Source organism: Orbicella franksi, chromosome 9 (genome assembly GCF_964199315.1).
Source record: "Orbicella franksi chromosome 9, jaOrbFran1.1, whole genome shotgun sequence".
Lineage (NCBI taxonomy): Eukaryota > Metazoa > Cnidaria > Anthozoa > Scleractinia > Merulinidae > Orbicella > Orbicella franksi.
The window spans coordinates 24,021,656-24,045,395 of NC_138153.1; the positions used below are offsets into that span (position 1 = coordinate 24,021,656).

The 23,740-nt window shown below is 37.5% G+C and overlaps 1 protein-coding gene across 1 annotated transcript in view; it reads right to left on the reverse strand.

The window, feature by feature from the left end:
* The window catches only part of LOC145498556 (uncharacterized), a 94,310-nt gene that overhangs the window by 2,456 nt on the left and 68,114 nt on the right, over window positions 1-23,740 (reverse strand). The window contains 39 exon segments of the mRNA XM_081478464.1: window positions 378-444; window positions 721-877; window positions 1,327-1,426; window positions 1,673-1,782; window positions 5,403-5,526; window positions 5,662-5,714; window positions 6,105-6,246; window positions 6,484-6,562; window positions 6,937-7,227; window positions 7,644-7,805; window positions 8,400-8,550; window positions 8,694-8,762; window positions 9,253-9,503; window positions 9,708-9,878; window positions 10,267-10,383; window positions 10,456-10,581; window positions 10,702-10,815; window positions 10,915-11,060; window positions 11,589-11,653; window positions 12,103-12,218; window positions 12,471-12,596; window positions 13,121-13,243; window positions 13,648-13,770; window positions 14,171-14,293; window positions 14,698-14,820; window positions 14,919-15,041; window positions 17,190-17,312; window positions 17,719-17,841; window positions 18,045-18,194; window positions 19,186-19,308; window positions 19,494-19,643; window positions 19,731-19,880; window positions 20,073-20,195; window positions 20,564-20,713; window positions 20,833-20,982; window positions 21,763-21,912; window positions 22,005-22,154; window positions 22,457-22,606; window positions 23,417-23,539. Coding sequence (XP_081334590.1) covers window positions 378-444; window positions 721-877; window positions 1,327-1,426; window positions 1,673-1,782; window positions 5,403-5,526; window positions 5,662-5,714; window positions 6,105-6,246; window positions 6,484-6,562; window positions 6,937-7,227; window positions 7,644-7,805; window positions 8,400-8,550; window positions 8,694-8,762; window positions 9,253-9,503; window positions 9,708-9,878; window positions 10,267-10,383; window positions 10,456-10,581; window positions 10,702-10,815; window positions 10,915-11,060; window positions 11,589-11,653; window positions 12,103-12,218; window positions 12,471-12,596; window positions 13,121-13,243; window positions 13,648-13,770; window positions 14,171-14,293; window positions 14,698-14,820; window positions 14,919-15,041; window positions 17,190-17,312; window positions 17,719-17,841; window positions 18,045-18,194; window positions 19,186-19,308; window positions 19,494-19,643; window positions 19,731-19,880; window positions 20,073-20,195; window positions 20,564-20,713; window positions 20,833-20,982; window positions 21,763-21,912; window positions 22,005-22,154; window positions 22,457-22,606; window positions 23,417-23,539 — 5,167 coding nt within the window.

Below are 23,740 nucleotides of genomic sequence, written 5' to 3' on the forward strand. Positions count from 1 at the left end.
ACTTGTCCCAAAAATTCAACTGGTTTGAATTCGTGGGACTAGTCGCAGGGACCAAAGTTTGGCCCCTGCGACTAGATTTTGAAGCAAAAATGGCCAGTTCACACGATGGGACTTGTCTCCGCGACTTGTTGCAGGGACTAGTGTCCTCGTGTGTGCCGAGCTTAAGTAACACTGATTTTCATAACTTTAAAATGGTCACGTCTGTTCGAAATTTCTGGTCTACTCGGATGCCTGAATCGAACCTTTACATCTTGGCTATACAAGAGAGAAATTTGCATATCATCTGCCACGTAGAAATCTCTTTTGTGGGGTGTACCGTCTAACATAATTGCATCGCATTATTCTCAGTATACAGTGTTTTGTATTAAAGTACTCACATTTTCCCTATTCCATAGTTGTCCCAGAAAATAGCCATGGACAATGCAGTCACGCCGGTAGGTAAACCTTGAAAAGAGTAAGTGCTGTAGCATTAGTTCAGAGAATTTAATGGAACATGGAGATTGTGATCCAAGAATTTGAGATAAAATGTCGGATTCTTTTAAGCTGGAAGGTTAGCGGTCGTTAATCTTCCAGGACACACTAAATGAAGCCGGGTTTAGTGATATGATGGCGAAACTGACTGAAAATGGTTGTACACGATTAGGGATTTGAAAGCTTGTAAGGCTAATTAACGCAATAAGTAAACAAAAGTTTCATTCTCTGTTTAAAACAGAACCTCACCGTATCCTAATATATAGTATCTCTTGAGGAAACTCTTCTTTTGAGTGCTGAAAACTTTGATGATGGCTAAATATAGGTGCCATCCTTCCACTAGCATCCAGGAAAACATGGCGGTAAGGAAGAAATGCAGTGCGATGCCCACAGCCTTGCACAACCACTGTGGAGAAAATAATACTCACAATCAATTTATGTGTCAATGATGATATCATTTTAAAATGCAGGTTTGTATTTGCAATCATACAGCATAAGAACAGAAAAATACATCTCAACATCCCGTTCCCGCCCTTTTAGTGGCTTTTGCTCTTTGTCTAATGTATATTGAAAATATGATGTTATATTGTAATTTTTGTCATATTTCCTTAGGTTCCCACAGCTTTTGAAGTGCCTCTTCCCGTCCTTCCGTAGAATTTGTGTTTCATTTACTTTCAGGTTCCCAGTTCTTTTCCCGACCACGCACTATGTTTGCACAATGTCTTCAGCTAAATTCAACACAATAATTTAACAAGACGATTGCGATTGCTTTTCGTCCCGCGGGATAATTTAAAGTTCAGAAAGTCAGTCTCAAAAAAAAGTCTCTTATTATAATTTAACCGCTTAATGTTTTACCTTATTGTGAGTCTGATCCGCTCCTAGCATGAAAATGAGTTGAACGACTCCCATGTTGAATGCCAGATTTTTGTGCACGTGTATACTATCCCCCTTGAGGCTGAAAACAATTACAACCAGTCAACTTTATCATGGCCGATGTAACTAACTATGGTCTGCCAACCTGATCTAACCCTTAGCAAATCCTTCACAGTTTGAGTGGTGCACACTGGACGAAACATGCTACTACTGTCAGTTTCAGCATACTAAATAGATGTAAAACCACACTTTGGCACTATCGACGTGAATTACACTCTAATTTATCTAATTACTAATTGTTACACACTGAGGCTTTAAGTTTACTTACTGTAAGATACTGTAGATGAAGATGGCAAGAAAACAACATGTGGCCGACAACACGCATCCAACAAAAGACATCATGAACAATATCATGTCTTCACCTTTTTTAGTGTTATCCTGATAAGAAAATAAGATAAATCTGTATTAAAGAGGAGATGGGAAGCTAATTTGGCTATTCTTGTTTATTTAAAATTACAAAATCGTAACTGAAAAGATAAATGTAATATTGCTTTCCCCTCTGGTATATAGGAAACCAAAATTGATTTCTAAGCGGCAGAGAACAAGGCTGAATACCCGACAAAGAATTTAGTCTTTTTTTCTACCATCCATTTTTGTGGGGGCTTCAGCCTCCACTATACTACCGTCGGCGGATTTTTTTTTGTCTACGTGTAGCGTATCGCGAGGTCTTCTGGGAGGAACTGAGTAGGCTTATATGACGTGAGCGTTCGATACGGCGGCCATTGCTGTTTTGAGTCCATGTAATATTTTTCCACAGCTTACCGTCGCGAGTTGGTTGCAGTTTTCAAGGTAAGTTATTTTCCATTTCTAAACTGCTTTGCCTCGTTTTTGTTATATATTATCTTTCTTCCCGCACTGCCCTCGAGAACTGTATACTCTATGTTATTTCACTTAGATCTTCGTGAGAAAATTTCTTCGGCGATACAAGATTTGTTTTCCTCACGCAAGCCATTAACTTATCCAGGCTCGGCTCGTGTTCAGGGTGGATTGCACGGGAGATGTATTCGCTTTCGCAAGCACTCACCTTCTTTACCCAGAGAGTGTCAGTTATTGGACTCTACTGTTATCACGTAAATCGTATACATGTACTTGTACTGTGCAGTCATTTTGAGCAGCTGTGAATACAGTCAAACTGCTGAACTTACATGTACTGGAGCTGTTTGTTAGCTACATGACAATATTAACTGCGAGTATGGGGACATCAATTGAACAATACCGGTCGAGGAAGCGAAGGACGCCTTATCACATGTTCAACGGGGATGGATTTTTACCATGTTTTAGCTAAATGTATTTTACTTGAAAACATTGAAACAAATTCTGGACATGTACAGAAAAGATGGGCTAAATTTTGTCTACATCCCTTTACTTGTTAGGGGAAGTGAATGATGTGGAGAACAATCCAGGCCCTGCAGTATTTGATAAAAATAATACAACAACCACTGTGTCTGCTGACCACAAGTCAAGGAACTGACAGAAGCACACTTTGGTGAACATTGGTAAGCAGTGTGTTGCAAATTATGTTCACTTGATTATTGTTAAAATTTACAATCAAATAGAAGACACTGTACAGAGAATATGCTTATTGGATCGAGCCTATACAGTTCTACAAGATATTAATTCTGTACAAAAAAATGTGTATTTGCCTTTAACTGTTACAATGAGGTTAACTAATATTCCAGGATAGTTTCAGCTTTTGTCAGAATGTACATTCAATACAGCGTAATGCAATTTAATACATTGTTCATTATTTTTACTCTTGACATCAAACAATGCCCAATATATGTCTCTTAAAAATTCACTTGTAGAAGCATTTTCAAATAATTTTCTCAAACTCATCAATAACTCATCAAGTTTAAACAGTGCAAATCATAAATGTGGTGATGTTCGGATATCTGATTTTATTTGGCATAGATGATGTAATTTAAGTCGCCTTTTTCTCCTTAGTTTTAGTCTAAATTGAGAAGATAGGTGTACTTGTGTATATAGTGTGTCAAACACCGAAGACCACATTCCATCAAACCCATCTCCAACACCTCAAATTTTGCTTCAACATATGGACGCCATTAGTCCGTGAACAAGGAGCGGTCTTTATTGACCAAACATGGTAGTACAACTAACAACTGGAACGCGTGACAAACTACACGTCACGATGTCATGCTAGGCTACTTATTGTAACAAATTTTGTCAAAAACTCTCAGTTGTGTGTGATATTTAAACACTCTTCTCCATATTTGGAAATGCTTGATGTATTACATCATTGTTACTACAATTGTTGTTTGTTACAGTTTCAAAGACGTCAGAGCACAGCTTTGACGTATTTTTAATTTAACTTCGAGGATTTGCATGGGATACCCCTTTCATTTAGGAGATACACTTTGGTCAGCATTGAAGAGCTTAAAAACCTATTATATTTGCAAATGTCTTGCTCACAAACATGGACTGGTCCTTTCAAAATGAAAGGTGTACTGCACAAGTCTTGATTTGTGGTTGTCAAGCTGATATGCAACAAGTTCAACACGACCAGGAATGTGATTACAGTGAATGAATGTGTAAACAAGAAATTCTCCTAAAAAAGCTGATAACAGTTGCATTGTGTTCTTCAAATAACATTTAATTAATTAAGCTCCCACTGTGAATAACATGATAAAAAACATGTTATTATCTTTTTGTATTTTAAAACAGATCCAACCGATCTAAGTAGCATTGGGTTTGACAAAACAATTATAACACCTACAATGAGACGCATCTGTACCAGGTCATGGGAGCATAAGAACCTAGTAAACCAGAGTGAAACACACTGAGCAATGTGGAACACTCCTCAAGACATAATTTTGATATTTGTCATGTAACATTTGACTTTTTATCAAGTTCCAGCTGATAAACCTGTACTGTATACTTTTCACGTGAGTCGTTGGAAGCTCTATTACACAACTCTTTTAACAATTGTATGTTAACAGCCACTTGAAGATTAATATTGAATCCAGAAACAAACATGGATGCAAACTACTAGTCAATCATCAACATATACTTTTAACATCACAAGGATCTACATGTGTCAAAAGAAGCATGCAAACTGTATGAACAATATGTTTTTTTAATTTTTTTTTTACTGCATTTACAGTAACATTTTACCACGTTTTGCATCATCTTAAAGCTTGCAATCAACAAAAGAACCTACATCCCGTATGCAAATTGATTATTCTTATTTCACGTGACAACATTTCCTTGCAGTCATGACAAAACGTGTTCCGAACTTCAGTGGAAATTATCGACACCATTGACAAGGTGTCTAATTGGGACCAACTGTTGAATTCTCAGTTGCTGACTTTATGATGTTACTGGCTTAGATATTGCAGCAAATCCCTTGAATTTTTTCAATTTCTCCTTGCACCTATATTTTTAAATTCCATATTTCCCTGAAACTCAGTGTATCCCAAAGTTAATAGTAGAGAAATCACTTGTTCCCTGAAAGTAATCCAAACCTGAGTTATCTTGCTTTTTTAGGATCCTTAAATCCAAAATATATTAAGTCGACCTTAACCCATATTGGAAGATAGTCAGACTAAGGAGCGAGTCAAACGAGATATAGTCACATCTTTAACTCACTGCTTTGAAAATTGTTGGGCGTAAACTTTACATTCATAGCTATTAATTTTAAGTAAGGTAGAAAGTAATTGGCAGTGATATATTATTTACGTTGTAAAAATCTTAGTGTCAATATTGTGCATTGGACAATTCCCAATCGTTGTTTCGTGATTGTCACAAGGTAATTTTGTGGAAATATATATTATTATTTTTTCACAACAGAGCGCTAGAAAGCATAGCCACCGAACTCCGTCACGTATTCAGGCGTAACAAGTTTTCAGCCGACTAAGGGAATAAAGTCTATTCAGTGAAGAAAGACCTTTGCATCGACTATTTAGAAAGGCACAAACATTGCTCACTGATGGCTAAAACAACAGGGTATAATTCTATTCTGAGCGCAGAGCACGTCTTACCGGAGAGCCACGGTAATCGAAGAGGAGAGCAAAGTTGGTGAGATGTGAACAGTGACACACAGTGTGGGATTTGTTTGTTTGGTACATATAGCATCCATAGTCAAACCATCGATCATCCGGACCACTGCAACATAAAACAAAACAAAATTTTAAGATGCTTTTGATTTGGGGATCTGAAAAACTTCTAGCGATGGTGTAAATACAATTTTGGACAATTCGTTCCTCTATGATGCAAAATGCAAGTTGAATTTATACTTACTTCGAATCCATGTTAAGAAAAGCACAAAGGACAGGTGTCGTGTCATTAGTATCCTGAATGAAAATACAAAAAAGCCTAAACATCGATATTAATTGAATAATATGACCTGAAACAACTCTTGGTACCTGGCTCGGATTGTCGTTATCTTCGAACAAAATCTAAATATCTCAAAAGCTTATTTTGAATAGTTACCAGTGCGCAATTTTATCGACAAAACTAATTAAAAGTTGAGCAGTTTTGGACCTCAACGTGATCTTAAAAGCTTTGCAAATTTAACTACATTTCGTTGTGTAACGACCTGATGTTCAGCTACAGATTATTTGTGATTAATGTTTGTGCATATTTCAAATTCTAAACAAATCAAGAAAAAATTGGCCTTATGGGCGTAGTTAATGTGATGCAGCTACGCATTACATGTACATTAATTCAATAAATTGTCTTACCAAGTGTTCAAATACTAATTCTATTGGATCTGACAGTGACTGATAAAACTTCTGCTGTTCAGACAATATTTTTCCCGATATAATAATGGAGTTAAGCTTGGATTTGTTATAGGGCGTCTGTGCGCCCATTTCCTCCAAAGACCTGCAAATCCACGATAAAGGAAAAAATATAAAATTTTGTAAAGAACATTAGGCGTTATAACAGAAAGGCTAATCTACACTCAAGTTATTGTTAGTTAGAGGAAACAACAAAAGCAAATAAAGACAGAAAAAACTATAACTAAATTAAGAAACAAGAGTGTCAGTATAGATTAACCGCTCTTTTGATTTTCTCATGTCGCCTTGCCATCATGATCATGGTCTCTTCGCTCAAACTCACCATATTTCTAGCAGAGGATCCGACGTTAATAAATCCTCCAAGTTCGTGTAAAATATCGAACAAACGCCTGTGTAGTATGCTAAGTAAGAAATCAAATCAGTATAACGTTAGTGATATCTAGCTTTTATCTCTGCCTATTTTGTAACCATTGTAAAAGCATTTTACAGGGCCAAAGTTAAACCAATGAAAAATTTCTCTAATCTTAAAAAATAGGTTTCTTTTTGAGCTGCCAGCTAACCTTTGTTTACACTATCATTTATACTTTATGGCTTTAAAATTATTAATCTGGGTTAAACCATCACATTATTAAACGTCCATATATTGAGTTCTAAGAAAAATACGTAATTAGATGAAATAAATTCAGACAGTTTCGGTGCTTCGAAATTCTGCTGTTATAACCTGAAACCTTTTTGCTTCTTTCATTACTCAATCCAAGTCACTGAGATATCTTACCATTGATGATGTAAACATCGTTAGCGAACATTCCTCCTTTTCCATCAACGCAATTCACTGCGGTCCCGTATTTGTTGTACGTCAAATGAGCAGTGGGACTTGAGGCGCACCAGCCGCCATCTTGAACAGCAAATACCTTCCATCCACGACTCCTGGTCACCTCTGCACACTTTGCTACAGCATCCTTGCGAGTAAGAAAGCTTTCTTTTAACAACTGATGTGTGCCCTCCATGGTAGGTACTGCTCGGTCTTGATCATTGTCGCTATAACAGCCAAGGCTGGTATAGAATCCTGGAAAATGCAAAGAAAAAGTATATTCGAAACGGATTTGTTTGTCAACGTTAGTAAGGTAAAGCAGGGTTACACCCAGGATTAAGTTCGCCGGTACCCATCACCAGAGGCAATAACCATATTTGGTATATTAAAATTCCAACATGACCCTAAGGTTTTCTGCTCAAAATTGTAAATTTTCTGAAATTCGTTTGTCTTGTAATTCCTATACCAGTCTTGACACAAAGAAAAAAGACGAAGTATAGAAGTATGACAGAAATTTTCGATGTCATGTTAGAATCTTGCTAAATCGAACTTGGACTGTTACAGATATCCCTGAGTCAAATAAACCTCATATAAGACATGCTTGTTAGTGCTGTCATTCAATCATCCTAGTTACTCAATTCTTATTTCTAAAGCACTAACAGACCACACACCTGAGGCTAACTTTTCGCTGAGTGCATCTTCAAATAAGGAAGGTGGGAAAGTAATCTGATTTATAATGACCGATCCATTTCCACCATCCACGGACAAGTTGCGCATCATCGAAAGTGAAAGACCTTTGAACTTAATCATCTCAATGACGTCAATGGTTATCTCTGTAAAGATCATAAAAATCAAAAGTGCAAACAATTAGACCACGAGGTGTCTTAATTTTTTTTAATAAGAGAGCAGAAAAAATGAGAAAGAATGCTATTTGTTTACTTCTGCGTGTTTCTTTGTTTTGAGAACAAAACGTTTTTTCGCTACTTCTTTAGGAAGAATTAAGAAACATGCTACTCTGATTCCTGCAGTAAAAATGCTTAAGTAGAACTGAATCCTTGCTAAACTTGCAAAAATTGTCCTGCGAAAATTGCCACATAAAGTGCTAAAGTGGGAAATTTTCTCAGTGAAGAAAGTTTCCTTGGAAAAATTGCATCATTTTACAACGCCGCCAACCTTCTCGAAAGACAGAGAACCTTTTCAAAGGGCTGACAATATCATATAAAGGGTAGGCTGGTTTTCTATTTTTCAGACACTTTGGCCGCGTTGTAAGATCGAAAAATAAAACAAATAAAGTAAGACGGACGTGATCGTGTCCAACAGCAAAAGCCAAAATACATTGATGTCAACGTGAGTTAGGTACTTTCTTTTCTTGGTTATCAAAGATTGACCTCTGTGAAAGACATTGTGCTAAGCTGACTTCGTCTTACCAACATGGGGGACTTTGACTGTTATGCTAAGATTACGAAACTTGTCTGGGTCTGTAATGGCGTTGTTTAACATGTCTTGAAGCTGTTGGTTAGCAGCGGCTGTAGTGCTATCTTCTAAAACTGACACCATCTCTGTAGCTTTGAGAGCAATCTAAAAATAAAGAATTCAGCATTTCATGTTGGCAATATAAATCCCTCCAAAAATGCACACGGAAACTTGAAAATACATTTAACATTAAATAAGCAGCCAAATAAGTCAAAGATTTAAATGGAAAAATGTCCAGGGTTATCTACCTTATCCATGCCATTCCAGGCCTGTCTGTTTTCTGGGTGGAGTAGATTGCTTACAGTGCCGGCCATGTTCTGTGACAATAGAAATATATTTTAACAACTGAAAGAATCCCACTAAAAGTTGATCACAAAAAAATCAGTTATGCCCACAACGCTCAAAGGACACTATTCGATCCATGAAATCAAGTAGTAACCGGGTTTGCTCAAATCAGTAAATAGTGCTTTGCCCGATTGGAATGCCCTACCTATGGACATAACAAAGCTTCCTTATAATTCTCTTAGAATGTCGTTACTTGATAGGTTTAAATTTTAAAAAGTGATTTTCAATTTTTACTTCCATTTTTTATTACTACTTGGATTTGATTGTGATTAGTTTTTACATTTTTATTCTATTTTACCTTAGTTACTGAGGACCTCCCTGAAAACCACGCAATGTGACGGAAGCTTCCTCCATAAAAACTATTTATTATTATTATTATTATTATTATTATTATTATTATTATCATTATTATTACTATTATGTACATGGAGAAAAATTTGTTAAATTAATTATACTCCATACCTGCAGAAAATCAGATAACTCTTGTTTAGTGACATTGGTCATTGTAGCGCTGATCTGTTGATTTAGAGTGTCCATGACATCAACTGCCACAAATATATCTCCTGCGTAAATCTTGTCAACTTTGGGGTCAAGGATATTTCGCAGTTCCTTCGAAATGTGTAGCAAATCGGAAAAACTGACATCTCCTTTTAGCAATGTTGTAACCTGTCGAGAAAAATCAGTGAAGTAAGCTAGCTTTTTAATTGTATCATTTTTAAAAGATTACTGCTGACGTTCCATTTACTGATTTGTGGATATCCTAACGCCAAAACCTTCCTTCAAATTACAATTGTTGGACGAAATAATAGTTTTTCTGACAGGTGATTCGTCACTTCGTTCTTACGCGAAGACCAATTAAATGGCCTTCCAGCTAATTCGAGGAAAGTTTGAAAAAATAGCCATCAAGTCTTAATGACAAATTTTATTCCCTGCAGAAAAGCGTAACATAGAGAGAAAACTATGACATCGGTTAGGAATCCTTGCCTTTTGTTGAAGTTCATGCATGGCTTTTGTCAGGCACCGAGAAAGATCAGGAACTCCCCATACTCCTCCCCTGACACCACTGAAGCAGGTCCTCTGTGCTTCATCTGATTAAAAAATATAACACATTGGCAGCATCAATACCATTATCAGACATACTCAGTATAATAATTCGTCGCAGTTTTGACCATCCCGGTTTTCAGTTGTTAAAGATAAAATAAGTGGTTTAAACATCATCACTTATGTATAAAATCGTAGTTCTGAAAGAGATTTCTTCTGCAAAAAAGCCTGCAATAGGATTAAACCTGAATCAAATAGGAATGATCGCCCTGAAGTGAATCGGAACAGAAAAATCCAGTCCTTTTCTTAGATAGACAAATCTGTAATATGCCTAATCAACACCAGTCAACGTATATCACCTGTGGTTGAAGCTCTTCCTCTCTTTAGTTTGCACTTCAATGGCACGCGCATATCTAGGTACAATGTATAACTTACTACTAGTCAGGTGATCCTGAGGACAAGAGCTGATGTCTGTACTGCTTGCTACAGTATGACTCCATAAAATATCTTGACGCCATTCAGCGGAACAATAAGCTAAGTCACCCTCAGACGCTGCGAATCACAGAGTAAGAAATTAAGTGACTGCCAACATACTTATATGAATTCCATGTTTTCATCGTTTACCTCGACATTGTTTCCTGTCGCTATGAAGAAGGAAACCTTGATTGCATAAGCAATGGTAGCTACCATCCGGGTTGTTGATACACACATGCTGACAGCCGCCATTGTTAACCTCGCACTCATTCAGATCTGAAGACGGCAAAAAATGACAATAAGAACAACTGAAATATATTTGGCTCAATGCATCTTAGTCATAGCATTCTTGGTTCGCCATGTGCCACTAATCCAACTTACTAATTGCGAACTTACCGATGCACTCTCTTCCGTCACCAATGTAACCTCTGGTGCAAACACAATCAAAGGAAGAACCGTTTCTTTCACAATAGGCCTGCTCAGAACACGTTATTGGACAGTCAATTCTCTCTGTAACGAAAAAACGATTTTGTTATAAAGAACGAAAAACTCTATCCGGCAATTTTCTTGCTTATGAAAATTTCTTTCTGGCTGGAAATCTAAACATACCAGCTACTTGTGTGACATGATAACCATCCATCTCTATGGCTAGGTGTTTAAGTCCTCCCCTCTTCACAGCCAGGTTCAGAGGCCTGATTGGTAGTATTGCATCAGAGACAAACGCCATCCAGACCTCAATCAACACAATTCCATCACTAGAATAGAAAATAGATCAATTGGAGAAGACATGAACACTTCTTCTATTTATGCGTTAATGATTTCTACTCAAAATAGAAAGGCAAGGTATGAGGAGATAATTTTTCAAATGCAGTGAGTATTTTATAAATGACTCCATGCAGGAAAGCGACGGTTTGAAGAATCCTTTTCAGGCGATAACTGGAGACTTGACTTTTAATTGATAGGGCAAAAATCGCCAGTTCGAAAAAAAAAATTTAGGTAACTATCCGCTAAGTCACTAACACTCATTCTCTTCGCTCCTTTGAGTGCAGCATAGGCTACGTCCGCCAAGTCATTTGCTAAATACGATTGTGCTGTACCATGAACGTTCGGTGGAAAGAAGAAAGTGTCTCACGTCCGAAGACCATTGACCAGGATTGCGTGTGGCCCTCTGTACGTATTGAGTAGCTATAATTTCAGGTAACTGGCTAAGGTTAAGTAGCGACTTTCTGGATGGTTTACGTTCGTCTCCTTTCCAGAAGATGATTACATAATATTATTTATACCTGTTATGAAGACCCACAACGTATGTCCGTAAGAACGAAGGGTCATCTCTGTAGACGTACCTTACCTGAAAGAGTTGCAATGTTCATCAGTTAACAGTCTTGGTGGTCTCTGTTTATTCCAGATAAAAGACTAACACGTTAAAAAGATGCTGACCAGTTGGAAGATTGTCCCGATACAATCTTCGTGCCTCACCTTCAACTAACTACTTTACGCAAAGTGGCGTGTACCACACTCCCCCTTTCCCCCCTCGTTGCAATCTCCTTTATTAGTCAGTAATTTCACCTCAGTTCGATTTTGTCACGCTTGCGAAAAACTCTTCTTGAAGACAATTCATGTGCCCCCAGAACCGAGGTACAGCGAAGAAAAGTGGAACGTGAATAGCGATACAGCTGTAACAGGGGATCTATTTGACTAGCTGTTTACTCCTGGTGATAATGTCTAACTCAAGACGCAATATGAAAAGATGAATAATTCTCTCACTAAATAAAACAAAAAATAAAACGAAAATAATACCCCTTGTTCTATTTCCAAGGCAAGGGTTTGGAATTGTGAGGAGTTGGACATTCGATATTCCTCACGCCATCTGCTTGTTGGAAGCTTTAAGTCAATCATGTAAACCAGATCTAGTGCTGTAATATGATAACACAAGTTAGAGGTTAGTTGCTGAAATCATATGTAGAGTTTGTTAGCTTGAACGACGGTTAGACTGCACACACTCCTAGCCCCGAATCAAGAAAATGGATGGGATCGATTTTAAGTGACGTCTGCACCAACTTTTTTGATGTCTCTTCAAAGTTGCAGTGAAATGTTTTTTAAACTCAGCTCATCGATGTTTCGTTAGCTAGAAACAGTTACTTAAAACAAAGCGCAAAGTAACTTACCAATGCAATGAGTACCATTCCCTTTGAAGCCCAGTGCACACGTACACTGAAAGAAAGGCATAAGATTGGTGCAGACACCGTACATCTTGTGACAGTTATGCATCTTCTCTTTGCATTCGTTTATATCTGAACATTAAAAAAATATATAATAATAAGTAGATAGATTAATACGTGTAAATAAAAATGAAGAAACCGTTATAAACTTGACTGCATTATCTATGAATTGCTGAAAAACAAATGCGTGAAAAAAATAACGTGCAATCAGACTGGATTCGCTTGACGTTAGTTGCTGATGATAAGACATTTGCATAATATCGCGCACATAGGAATTTTAATTCTTTTAACAACTTTTACATTTAACGAACTTTTAGTCTTGACAATCCTGTTGGATACATGGAAATGCCCATTAATTCTGCTTTTAACATTTGAAACCAACTTAACAAGTTCATAAGATAATTGATTGAACTTAAACGGAAGCCGACTAAAATTAAAATTAAAACTACTCAAGTAAGTGAAAATTGAAAACCGCCAGACTTAGATTTATAAAATGTTTTCAATTAGGATATTTTTAATCTCGGTAAGGAAGATTTATGCACGAAACAATCCGATGCGTACGTTTGACTAGCTGTCAAACATGTTCTGTTGCATACCAAAGCAGTCGGATCCATTGTAGCGGTATCCTGGTTGACACACGCATTGGAAGCTGCCATATGTGTTGTTACACGTTGAAGTTCCATTACAGTCATCTGTCCCAGTTAAGCACTCGTCCCAATCTTTAACATAGAATGAAACAGCAAACAAATGGTTGGTGCTTGAAGAACAATTAGAAAGTAATTAATAGAAATACACGCCCTGATAAAGCAGGAAGCAAAGTGTAAGTTCTGGAATAAAATATATATAATTTTCGGCCGTGTTTCATTGAAATCAATCGATTTAGGTTCGTTGGGCTTTCAGTATTCTGCGGGGAAAGACTTTTCGGTTGGATCGGTTGGACTTTAAAAACTGACATCAAGGAGCTGATTTGGTTGAACTGTTCCAGAAAAACATTTCCGACCATATTCGCTTTAATTTAGGGGTTAATAAATGTTTAAAAAACGGTTGTTAGAAACAAACTAAAGAAAATTAAATGAATGATAATTTTCACTGCACAAAATGTCAGTGGCAACATTTCGGATACCTTGACAATATGTTCCATTTCCAGCGAAGCCGGGAGTGCAGTTGCAATAAAACGAACCATTGGTGTTCGTACATTCAGCGACATCATGGCAATTGTGAGTTCCCATCGAGCATTCGTTGTTATCTAAAATCCAGTCACATATACAGGGTAACATTAAGATTTCAGTCCTAATGAAGAATTAGACAATAGCATGTAGTGCAGGAACAAAATAACTAAGAAGGAAATAATATAAACGCTTGCCAGTAAAACTTGTACAACTGCTTGTGAAATGCCAAGTAATGAAAGTTTTATTAATTCCGTCTTCCTTGTCAGTAAAAAAGGCGTTTAGTCTTCCAGACATCTCTCCAGAATCGTTTTCGCTGAGTAAATAAATGGCTTGCGAGTGCACTTTGCATTCCTTAAGGTCGGTCAACTAATGTGTGTTCTTTCTCATCTATTTCTTTTCTATTTCTTGTCTTTTTTTTTTTAGGTTCATGAAATTGGTAAAATGATAAAATTAAAGACATTTACGGAAGTTTCTAACCTGAGCAACGGAAACCGTCTCCAGAAAATCCTGGAGAACAAGTGCAATAGAAGGATCCTTTATTGTTCAAGCAATCCGCGCCCCAGCTGCAGTTATGTGTTCCTGTTTCACATTCGTTGATATCTGAAACATAAAGTTCGAGGGTTATTTGAACGGAAAAACCTGGACTCTTTTTTACGTGATCTCTTGAAAATTAAGCCACATATCACTTATTATATCGAACTTGAAACACTCTTTTCTCAGTCAGTTAATAAATTCAAGCCGCCTGTCAGTTTTCAGGAATGATTTTGAAGTTAATATATGAAAAAAAAAAATGATTTGCAGACAGTTTTTGCGACTAATTTGTCAATTGCCGAATAAAATAAAACTGTTCTTTGCGGTCTGTTAGCTGTCAGTGTATATATAAATAGATAGAAAAGATCTACGTTCAAGATCTACCTAATTTCTTTTGTTCTTATCATTTTTCTTACAAATGAATGTTAGGCATACCTTAGTACTTAATTGACTGTAGGCAGTCTTAAGCTTACCTGTGCAACTGACACCATCACCAGAGTAGCCAACCAAACAGGTGCAATTAAACGATCCATCGGTATTGGTACAGAAGGAATCTGCATGACAGTTATCCATCTCAACTTTACATTCATCAGTATCTAAAGGAATATGAGCAAACGGAAAACACATTGCAGTTTCATTCATGCATGTTCATACAAAGTGCTGTGGCAACAAAGTCTACACTGAGGTGCCTCACCAGTACAGTTATATCCTGTGCCATGATAACCAGGATTACAACGACAAGTGAACGATCCTTTTGTGTTGGTACAAGTAGCATGTTCATCGCAGCTATGGGTGCCCAGGCTGCACTCGTCCACGTCTATGGAGATAAAAACAAAACTTATGGTCGTATTTCGGACGAAAACGTCTTTTACAATGTAAGTCATCTCATCGAAAGTTCGGTTGATTTCGTGGAATTGTCCCAGTGGAACACTAGTAGTTTCTTTCTGTTTTGTTTGACACTCAGTTTCTGTTTCAATCGAGCTCCAGTCAAGCCAGCTGAATGGTGTATATCAGAAGAAAACTTGAAACGTATCGCGTCACTCAATTTCTTTCTAGTACACAAAACTCTTCCAGTTAAAAGTGATAACAACCTTAGTCTATAAGCTTATCTTACGCATCTCATCTTATTTGATGTGGGCACCTCTTATCTCATCACGTCTTTTCACATTGGGCTTATCTTATGCTCTTTTAATCCTTTCTTCTATATCAGATAACCTAATTTTTTCACTTAATAATTACTGAAGCAGAATTGTTTGTGAAAAGCAGTGTGGTCAGTTTTGCTACACAAGGATAGCAAACAGCCTTAAGGTTACAGTATACCTTCAGATCGGCAATTTTCTTCAAATTTGGATTTTTGGTTCAAACTAATGGTCGAAGAGCAATCTCTAATTTCTGAAAACAAAATTGAAAAACACCTAATATTGGCGGAGAAATGGAGGTTTTACGTTATGGCCGGAAGTAAAAGTTCCCTCTTGATTGACAGCCCTATAACGTGTATGCAATCAACCGAGACTACTTTCGCGGGAGTATTACCGATATGGATACCACGAATTGGCTGGCTACTCAGTTAAGCATTGTTAATCCAAGCATTTTTCGTATTAGATGTAATTCTGTTAAGTTATAAGTAAACATGGACCGCGGAAAACTCCGTTTACCAGTTCGAAAAAGCGAAGAGTGAATGAAAATACATCAATGAGTGAAGAAGCGAAAGTTGGCCTCGCGGATGAAGCTACGGACGTATCAAGCGGGCAAAAAGATCGAGTCAAGAGAAGAGAAAGGTTGTGTAAAATTTGGGAACTCGACAGCAATAACAGCGATGTTTACAGTGACTCTTTTGTTGAGTTCGGTACCGATGAATCGTCCAACTCATTGAGATCCATTGGAATATTATCCATGCACATATTCTCGTCCGCGCTTTCTTTTGTTTGTTCTGGTCGCCCAGCTACTCTAACGTTCGTATCCTTTTTCGTCTTCCCCATTTTGCCAAACCAGCTTCAAGAAAAACCCAGCTGCAGAAAAATTATCTCTCCGCCTTGAGCGCATTGCGAAACGCAAGGTTTTTTTTGCAGATTCACGCGTAAATTTCACCGCCAGTTAATGGTAGTAAATTTTCCAAGCGCTGATTGGCTCAGTGATCTGAGAACCCAGTTGAAGGCGTTTGTGGGCGGAGTTTGTTTGCGAAGCAAGATATTTTTCTTAGCGCTGTTTTCTCGGATAAATTTTTTCGCTTGAAGCAGACACTTTAAAGAGTTACAACTCGAACGGAATTTGTTTGTTTGCCCTCAAATTTGGACAGTAGCTAGATTAACATATAAAAAACAAAAACGTGTCTGCGAATTGTTTATTTCGAAATATTTTTTCTCCGAGAGCGATTTTTGTACGATCACTTCACATTTTTAAAATCCTATTTCGAAAATGTTCTGTAACTTTTTACTACAATTGAATATGGAAAAACGCAGACACGCTTTTTTAGCGCTTTTTGTCCTGAAACCGAGGAAAAATATAAATTGGCGAAAAACAAAATTCACTTTGACTTGTAGCTTCCAAAAGGTGATAAGGACGCTTGCATTTAGTAGCCGTGAAAAAATTGGCAATTCATTTTATTTCAAAATTTTTGGTATGGTTTGATAGCCAGCTCTTTAAGCTTTAATTTGATATAGGGGCTTAGGTATCTACAGCTTAAACCGGACGCGCTACATCGCTTGGACGCGAGACACCCCTGAAGGTATACGGTAACCTTAAATACAACATGCGCATTACGAGACGGTCTCGTAAACAAATACCAAACTACAAAACAAAATAAACGGAGAAGGTCTATTAGCTAACAGCAGGGAAACGAACTTAATAAGTTTACTTCTCTTGTATTGTCACTGAAAAGCCCCATCAGGGGAGTGTCAATAAACTATTGATTTGATTTGAATCAATTTGCAAAGTATTTTGTGCAACTTTGATAAGTTCTTGTTACCTGTGCAGTTGACTCCATCGCCGGTATAACCCACTTCGCACGCGCAATAAAACGAGCCATTTGTATTGGTGCAGATACCATCGACATGACAATTATGTGAATCATCTGAGCATTCATCGATATCTGACAAAAGTACAGTAAAGTTCATAAAAGTCATCAATATTCTGATCCCTTTTCACCATCATAGATAACGCATACCAGCAGAGAAAAGTCACTATCTTCTCAACGCGTCATCAATAAGAAAGAGCTAATAGTAAGCGAAATAAACCGGTTTTGATAAATCATGTAAAAGTTAGCTACAGTCTGTGTCGTGGACGTGGAATTAGAGGAACAAACCACCTCTCTTTAAATGGAACTTTGAAAGTAAATACAAAGTAAATGCGCCATTGAAGACGTCAAAAAGCAATGACAAATTAATTAAATCAAATAAAGTATGTAATTCAAAATACACTTTAAAGATAATTATTTAGTGCCTGGTTTGAATGGATGATCAGGGGAGATTTTTTTGTTTTTGTTTCCCGAAACTAACCTTCACATCGAACACCATCTCCAGAGTAACCAGTGTTGCAGGTGCACTGAAAAGATCCTTTAGTGTTGTTACAATGGGCATTAACATCACAGTTATCCGTATTAGTTTCACACTCGTCAATATCTAATGGGAAATAAGTCAACATTATTTTTGGCACAATAGTTGGTTTATAATAGTTCAAAATAGCAACTAACGCTTCTTTTTAGTCACATGTAAGAGTTTTTTCTTCAAGTTGAACTCCATTTATAGAAATTAACGAGCCTTATATGTAGTCCTTACTATAGATTGAAGGTAAGGTATCGCAATATCGCAGGACTTCAACTTACCTAAACACACAACTCCGTCTCCAGAATATCCCAAGTGACACGTGCAGTAAAACGATCCCTTTGTGTTTGTACAGTTAGCATCGTAATGGCAGTTATGCGCGTAATGTGAATGGTTGGCTGAGAGTTCCTGGGGGAAGCACTCGTCGATGTCTGAGAATTTAATAGGAAGACTGTTGTTGGGACATATACATGAGACCTTGCAATAAATTCAAGATTTTCATTGCACTATCATCGAAAACAAATGAGGGCATCAGGACAAATTAACCTATTCGTAGTAGAGCGGCTTCCAACTGAGTGTCGTAAACACAAAACCAAAGAAGTCATTTAACCAATCGCGATATCTACAGACAATCCAGTGTATCCATCAAACGTCAGAGCAATACATGTAGTCGACCAAAAGCACGGGAAGACGTGTGTGGGGCGAGTCACGCTTGTTTTTGGATGAGAAGGTGCCGTGAGTTTTTTTTTTATGCCAACGCAATCGCTTAGCGAGGTAGTGACAAACCAAAACAAATGCGACACAAGTGAAAACTGCGTTATGTTAAAGTAACTCATCACTAATAGCTTTCTAATAAAGATCTGAAAATAAAACGCATAATAAATGGCTTCCTTTGTGGGAGCCATAATTAGCCTTCTGTTGACGAATCATCCAAAATAATTAGTATACACATGGTACCTTAATAAGAGCATAATGCTATCACGTGCTTGAAATAAGAATTCAATTTTACTGTCTTAAAACAGGTAGAAATATAAATTTACTTCGGTCCCTCTATCTCACACAGTTTGTCATGGCTGGTGATTTACGAAACTAATGCGTTTACGATTCTTAAATGCCTGAAATACTAGTTCTTTAACACATTTCTGGTCAACTATCGGTAGTTATTTTAAAAAAATTCCCCTTGCTTTCAATATCGCAGACTCGCAGTGATATCTTTTCGATAAATGAAAATTTCATTCAACAGCTATCCGCCAAGTTTACTTGTCCAGATGACAAGGGTGGCATAGCTTGGTAACCAAGCTTAGAAGTGTAATTTTCAACGCATAGTCCACATAGAGCAGTGAATATATCGTTATAAGGTGAGCATCCGACCAATCAGAATGTCCCATTCTTGAATTTACCTTTAGAAATTTATAATCTTACCTTCACAAATCACTCCATCTCCAGAGTACCCCGTATGACACGTGCAGTAGAATGATCCCTTTGTGTTCGTGCAGTTGGCATCCACGTGACAGTTGTCTGTATTTGTGCCACATTCATCAATATCTAAACAAAGAAGAAACATAACTTTGGAAAATGACACGAACAGGAAAGGTAACAAAAAGTAATCAACGCAGTCAAACAATGGATTAGCTTAACCATTGTAAGGTATAATACAGTATAACTAGTAATTAAATGGTACGGATATTTGTATTGTCTACCTAGCAGTCTACAATCTTCAGTTAACTTACCGGTACACAAGACTCCATCTCCGCTATATCCCACGAGACATGTGCAATAAAATGAGCCTTTTGAGTTGGTGCAGGTAGAATCATCATGGCAATTATGGGCCAAATATTTATAGGCATCACTGATTCCATCAGGTTCGCATTCGTTCACGTCTGTGAGGACCCCAAAAAAGAAAAGTGTCAGGTAAGAAAAGCCAAATTAATATTATCCTTCAAAGAGTAATGTATACAATGGCTTACCAACGCAGTTAACTCCATTTCCAGAATACCCATTGAGACAAGTGCAGTAGAATGAACCCTTTGTGTTTGTGCAGTTGGAGTCGTCATGACAATCATTCGCGTAATATGTATGATTGACAGATAAGGTATCCGGTGCACATTCATTGATATCTAAAAAACAAACGAAGAAGAGTATTAAATCAGTAATTCGATTAGTGTAACTTCCCCTGGGTTCCACTTTTCACAGATCTACTTTTTTGACTTGCGAGAAAATTCATCGTCTACACTCCGTCAAAAAGGCAGACAGATATGACATGTCACTTCATGAGCAAGCATCAGGAGAATACTCTTGTAGCTCCTCACCTACACACATGACACCATCTCCAGAGTATCCCGTATGACAAGTGCAGAAGAATGATCCTTTGTTGTTGGTGCAGTTGGCATCAACGTGGCAGTTATCCGTGTTTGTCTGGCACTCCTCAATATCTTGGGAAAACAACAGACGCAGATTCATTATTATTTTATTAATTGCATAATTTCTTGGTCTTGAAGTATTGAAAGAAACTTCGAACATGAAATAAAAAAATCAAAAAATATATATATCACAATGGCAAGCGACATGGAAAAAAGATAATGAAACTGAAGATGTTATTCTTATAATTAGGCCAGGCTAAATTTGTTAAATGGATAAAATTAAATGTTTATATTATAGGAGATGACCTCACACCCTCGTCCGACAGACTGGCTGACATTGATTACCTCAGCGTTTAATACGTTAATTAAACAAAAGCAGTTTAAACTATTTTAGTTTCTTTTAGTTAGTTATGTGGTTTTGCACTTCAGCTGATCCTCACCAAGGCACGTGACCCCGTTTCCAGAATACCCGTTCAGACATGTGCAGTAAAATGATCCCTTAGTGTTGGTACAGTTAGCATCATCGTGGCAATAGTGAGCAAGATGTTTGTATTCCTCGGATATTTCACTTGGGTAACATTCGTTTACATCTGATGAAAGGGAAAAAATGAGAATGGGTCACCTTTTATAAAACTTAGTTAACTGAAACAGAACTTAAGAAATGTATTTCAGAGGTCAGTTTCCAGATAAGTTATTCTAATTCCTTAACCTTGACAAATCACTCCATCGCCAGAATATCCCGTATGGCATGTACAGTAGAATGAGCCGTTTGTGTTGGTACAGTTAGCATCAGTATGACAGTTGTGCGCGTAGTGACTGTGGATTGACGCAAGGTCGTCCGATCGGCATTCGTTGATATCTGCAATTTGATTATAGTAGCTGGTTAGTAATTCACTGTGCATCTAACTTAGTGCGCGTAATTTCGCGTTCACGTTATAACTTAGTTTGCTAATGAGATAAATGGCCGTTTACTTATTGATGTGCATAATGACCTATCTTCCATCACGTGTGTGCCTTGACGATACAGCCAATCAGAAAGCTCAGAGAAAATAAATAAAGCAGTGGAATATTCGGGAAGAGTCTCACAGGTAGTATTCAGTGTCGTGTTCCCTACGTTCTTCACGGGGGCAACGGAATTCTGCCCCTCAAAAAACCCCTGAAATACACGAATGCGTCAGGCATTTTTCAATTAGCTCAGTTTGAATTTTCCAAGAAGCTTAAACATGAAGAAAAGCATAACTTTCTCTTAAATTAATCTTTCTTAAGTGGAAATTACACGAAAAAAACATGATTTTCCGACACGCTATCGAATTTATTATGAATCAACACAACCCAAGAACAAAATATCCCATACAAAACAAACATTCAGCGACAAGAAATCTGAATGACGTTCCCCCGTCAGACGATGTCTGGCGGACAGAGAATTTTGAGGAAAGGTTACTCAGCATACAGTGTACTTTAAATTCTACTCATAAATCAGTCGGGAACAGTCTCTGGAGAGGTTCGTATCATCATTATTCACAGAGGAATCATAATATATTAACAGGTGGTTTGTGAAATCCTTTATTATCTTTACACAATTATAGTACTTTTTGAAAACATCATCAAGGCGATCAGTTGAACATTGGTAATCACTTACCGACGCAAGTGACTCCATCTCCAGAGAATCCAGTCTTGCACGTGCAATAAAATGAACCTTTGGTATTCGTGCAGTTTGCATCAGCGTGGCAATTGTGAGCAAGATGTTTGTAGTCATCAGATATGCTAGCAGGAGAGCATTCATCGATATCTGAAAATCAATCAAAAGATAAATATAAAACGCTTATATAGGCTGGCTGCCAGACAAGGAAAGTGAAATGAAATGTCAAAAAAGCTTTTCACCTTCACAGGTAACTCCATCCCCTGAATACCCAACTAAACAGCCGCAATAGTACGACCCTTTGGTGTTGGTGCAATTTGCATCGTCGTGGCAGATGTGAGCCAGGTGCTGATATTCAGATGACAAACCAGAAGGAAAACACTCGTTTATATCTAAGTGATAACATAACACATGATGAAATACACTGTACTAAAGAAACAATCTTTAGTGTATACAGTACCGAGTTCACAAATGACTGACCATATTTTAAGTATTTGGTCAGCCATATTACCGATATTTTGTCAAGACGAAACCTCAGTGTCATCTGTTGGGACGCTTTCATTCAAGCTTGTTCAGCTGACTTCTATATTAAAACTGTTAGATTCAGCGACATTAACGAAAAACGAACGCCTTGCAAAATGATACTGACGCTTTAGTGTCTCAGCTTCTAATGTCTTACAGTACATGTACGCACCTTCACAGATAACGCCATCTCCAGAGTATCCCGTATGACACGTGCAATAAAACGAGCCTTTGGTGTTGGAGCAGTTGGCATCAGGATGACAGTTATGAGCAAGATGTGAATAACGATCAGATATGCTTCCAGGCGAGCATTCGTCTATATCTGAAAATTAATTGGGAGGAGGGCTGTTAAAATATTCTGCATGTAAGGAACATAATCAATTTATAATAGCTACAAGCATTTCTGATGCTATCAGAAGCATGCTTTTTCGAAGTGATGATAAGGACTGATTGTTACAAACTTTCTTAACGACCACTTCCACTTAGCCAAAACATAGTTGTTAATTAACTTCAAGTTGATAATTAATGACAATTTCTTTTGAATTTTGTCCTTTCACTCGTCTGCGGGGAGAGGCTTATTCGTACAACAACAACAACAACAATGCTTTATTTACTCTAGACACATTTGCAAAGAAAATTACAATAACTTAGGGAAAAGATATGTGCTTAAAGTCGAGCCAGGGATAAATGAACCTTGCGGGTTCCGAGTTATGTAGAAATCTTGAATTTTATGCAGTACGGTCTTATAACGTGAACAAACAAAGAAGGTTTATATTGCTTACTAACTGGATACCTGCCTGAGTAGCCTTCGTGCGAACTTCTTTGTTTCCTTTCACGTGTAAAAGGAACTTGAAATAGAAGACGTCTGTACGCAGGCTACCCCCTGTGTAACCTGTACCTACCTAGCCCATTTAGGTTACTACTTGCGAAAAGCACTACAAACCTTGTATACGGCAAAGATTAATCTTCTACTGATTTTCATTACAGCAGTTAAAAATATATTTGTTGATAGTTGAAGCATAGCGAGGTGTCAGATTAGTTGTCTTAGATAATACGACTGTTGTCTGAATCGCTTAGATTCCAAACAACTGTTTTCACAAGATACTTATGAAGGGAAAGTTTCAACACATACCTACACAGCCAACCCCATCTCCTGAGTAACCAGTCAAACAAGTGCAGTAGAAAGAACCCTTCGTGTTAGAGCAGTTGGAATCAGCATGGCAGTTATGGGTCCCAACAACACACTCGTTAATATCTACAATAGAAACAGAAACTTCTTGTGACAACCAGTACGAAAGGTAAATGTGTCATATCACGAAGTACCGTCATACCTTCAGCCGCCGATAGATGTAGAAAATGTAAGATAAAAGCAACTTCGAAAAACCTTTTGCAAACTTAAAATATAAGGATAGGGAGGAAATGATAACACAGTCAGAAAACGTACCATAATGATGTG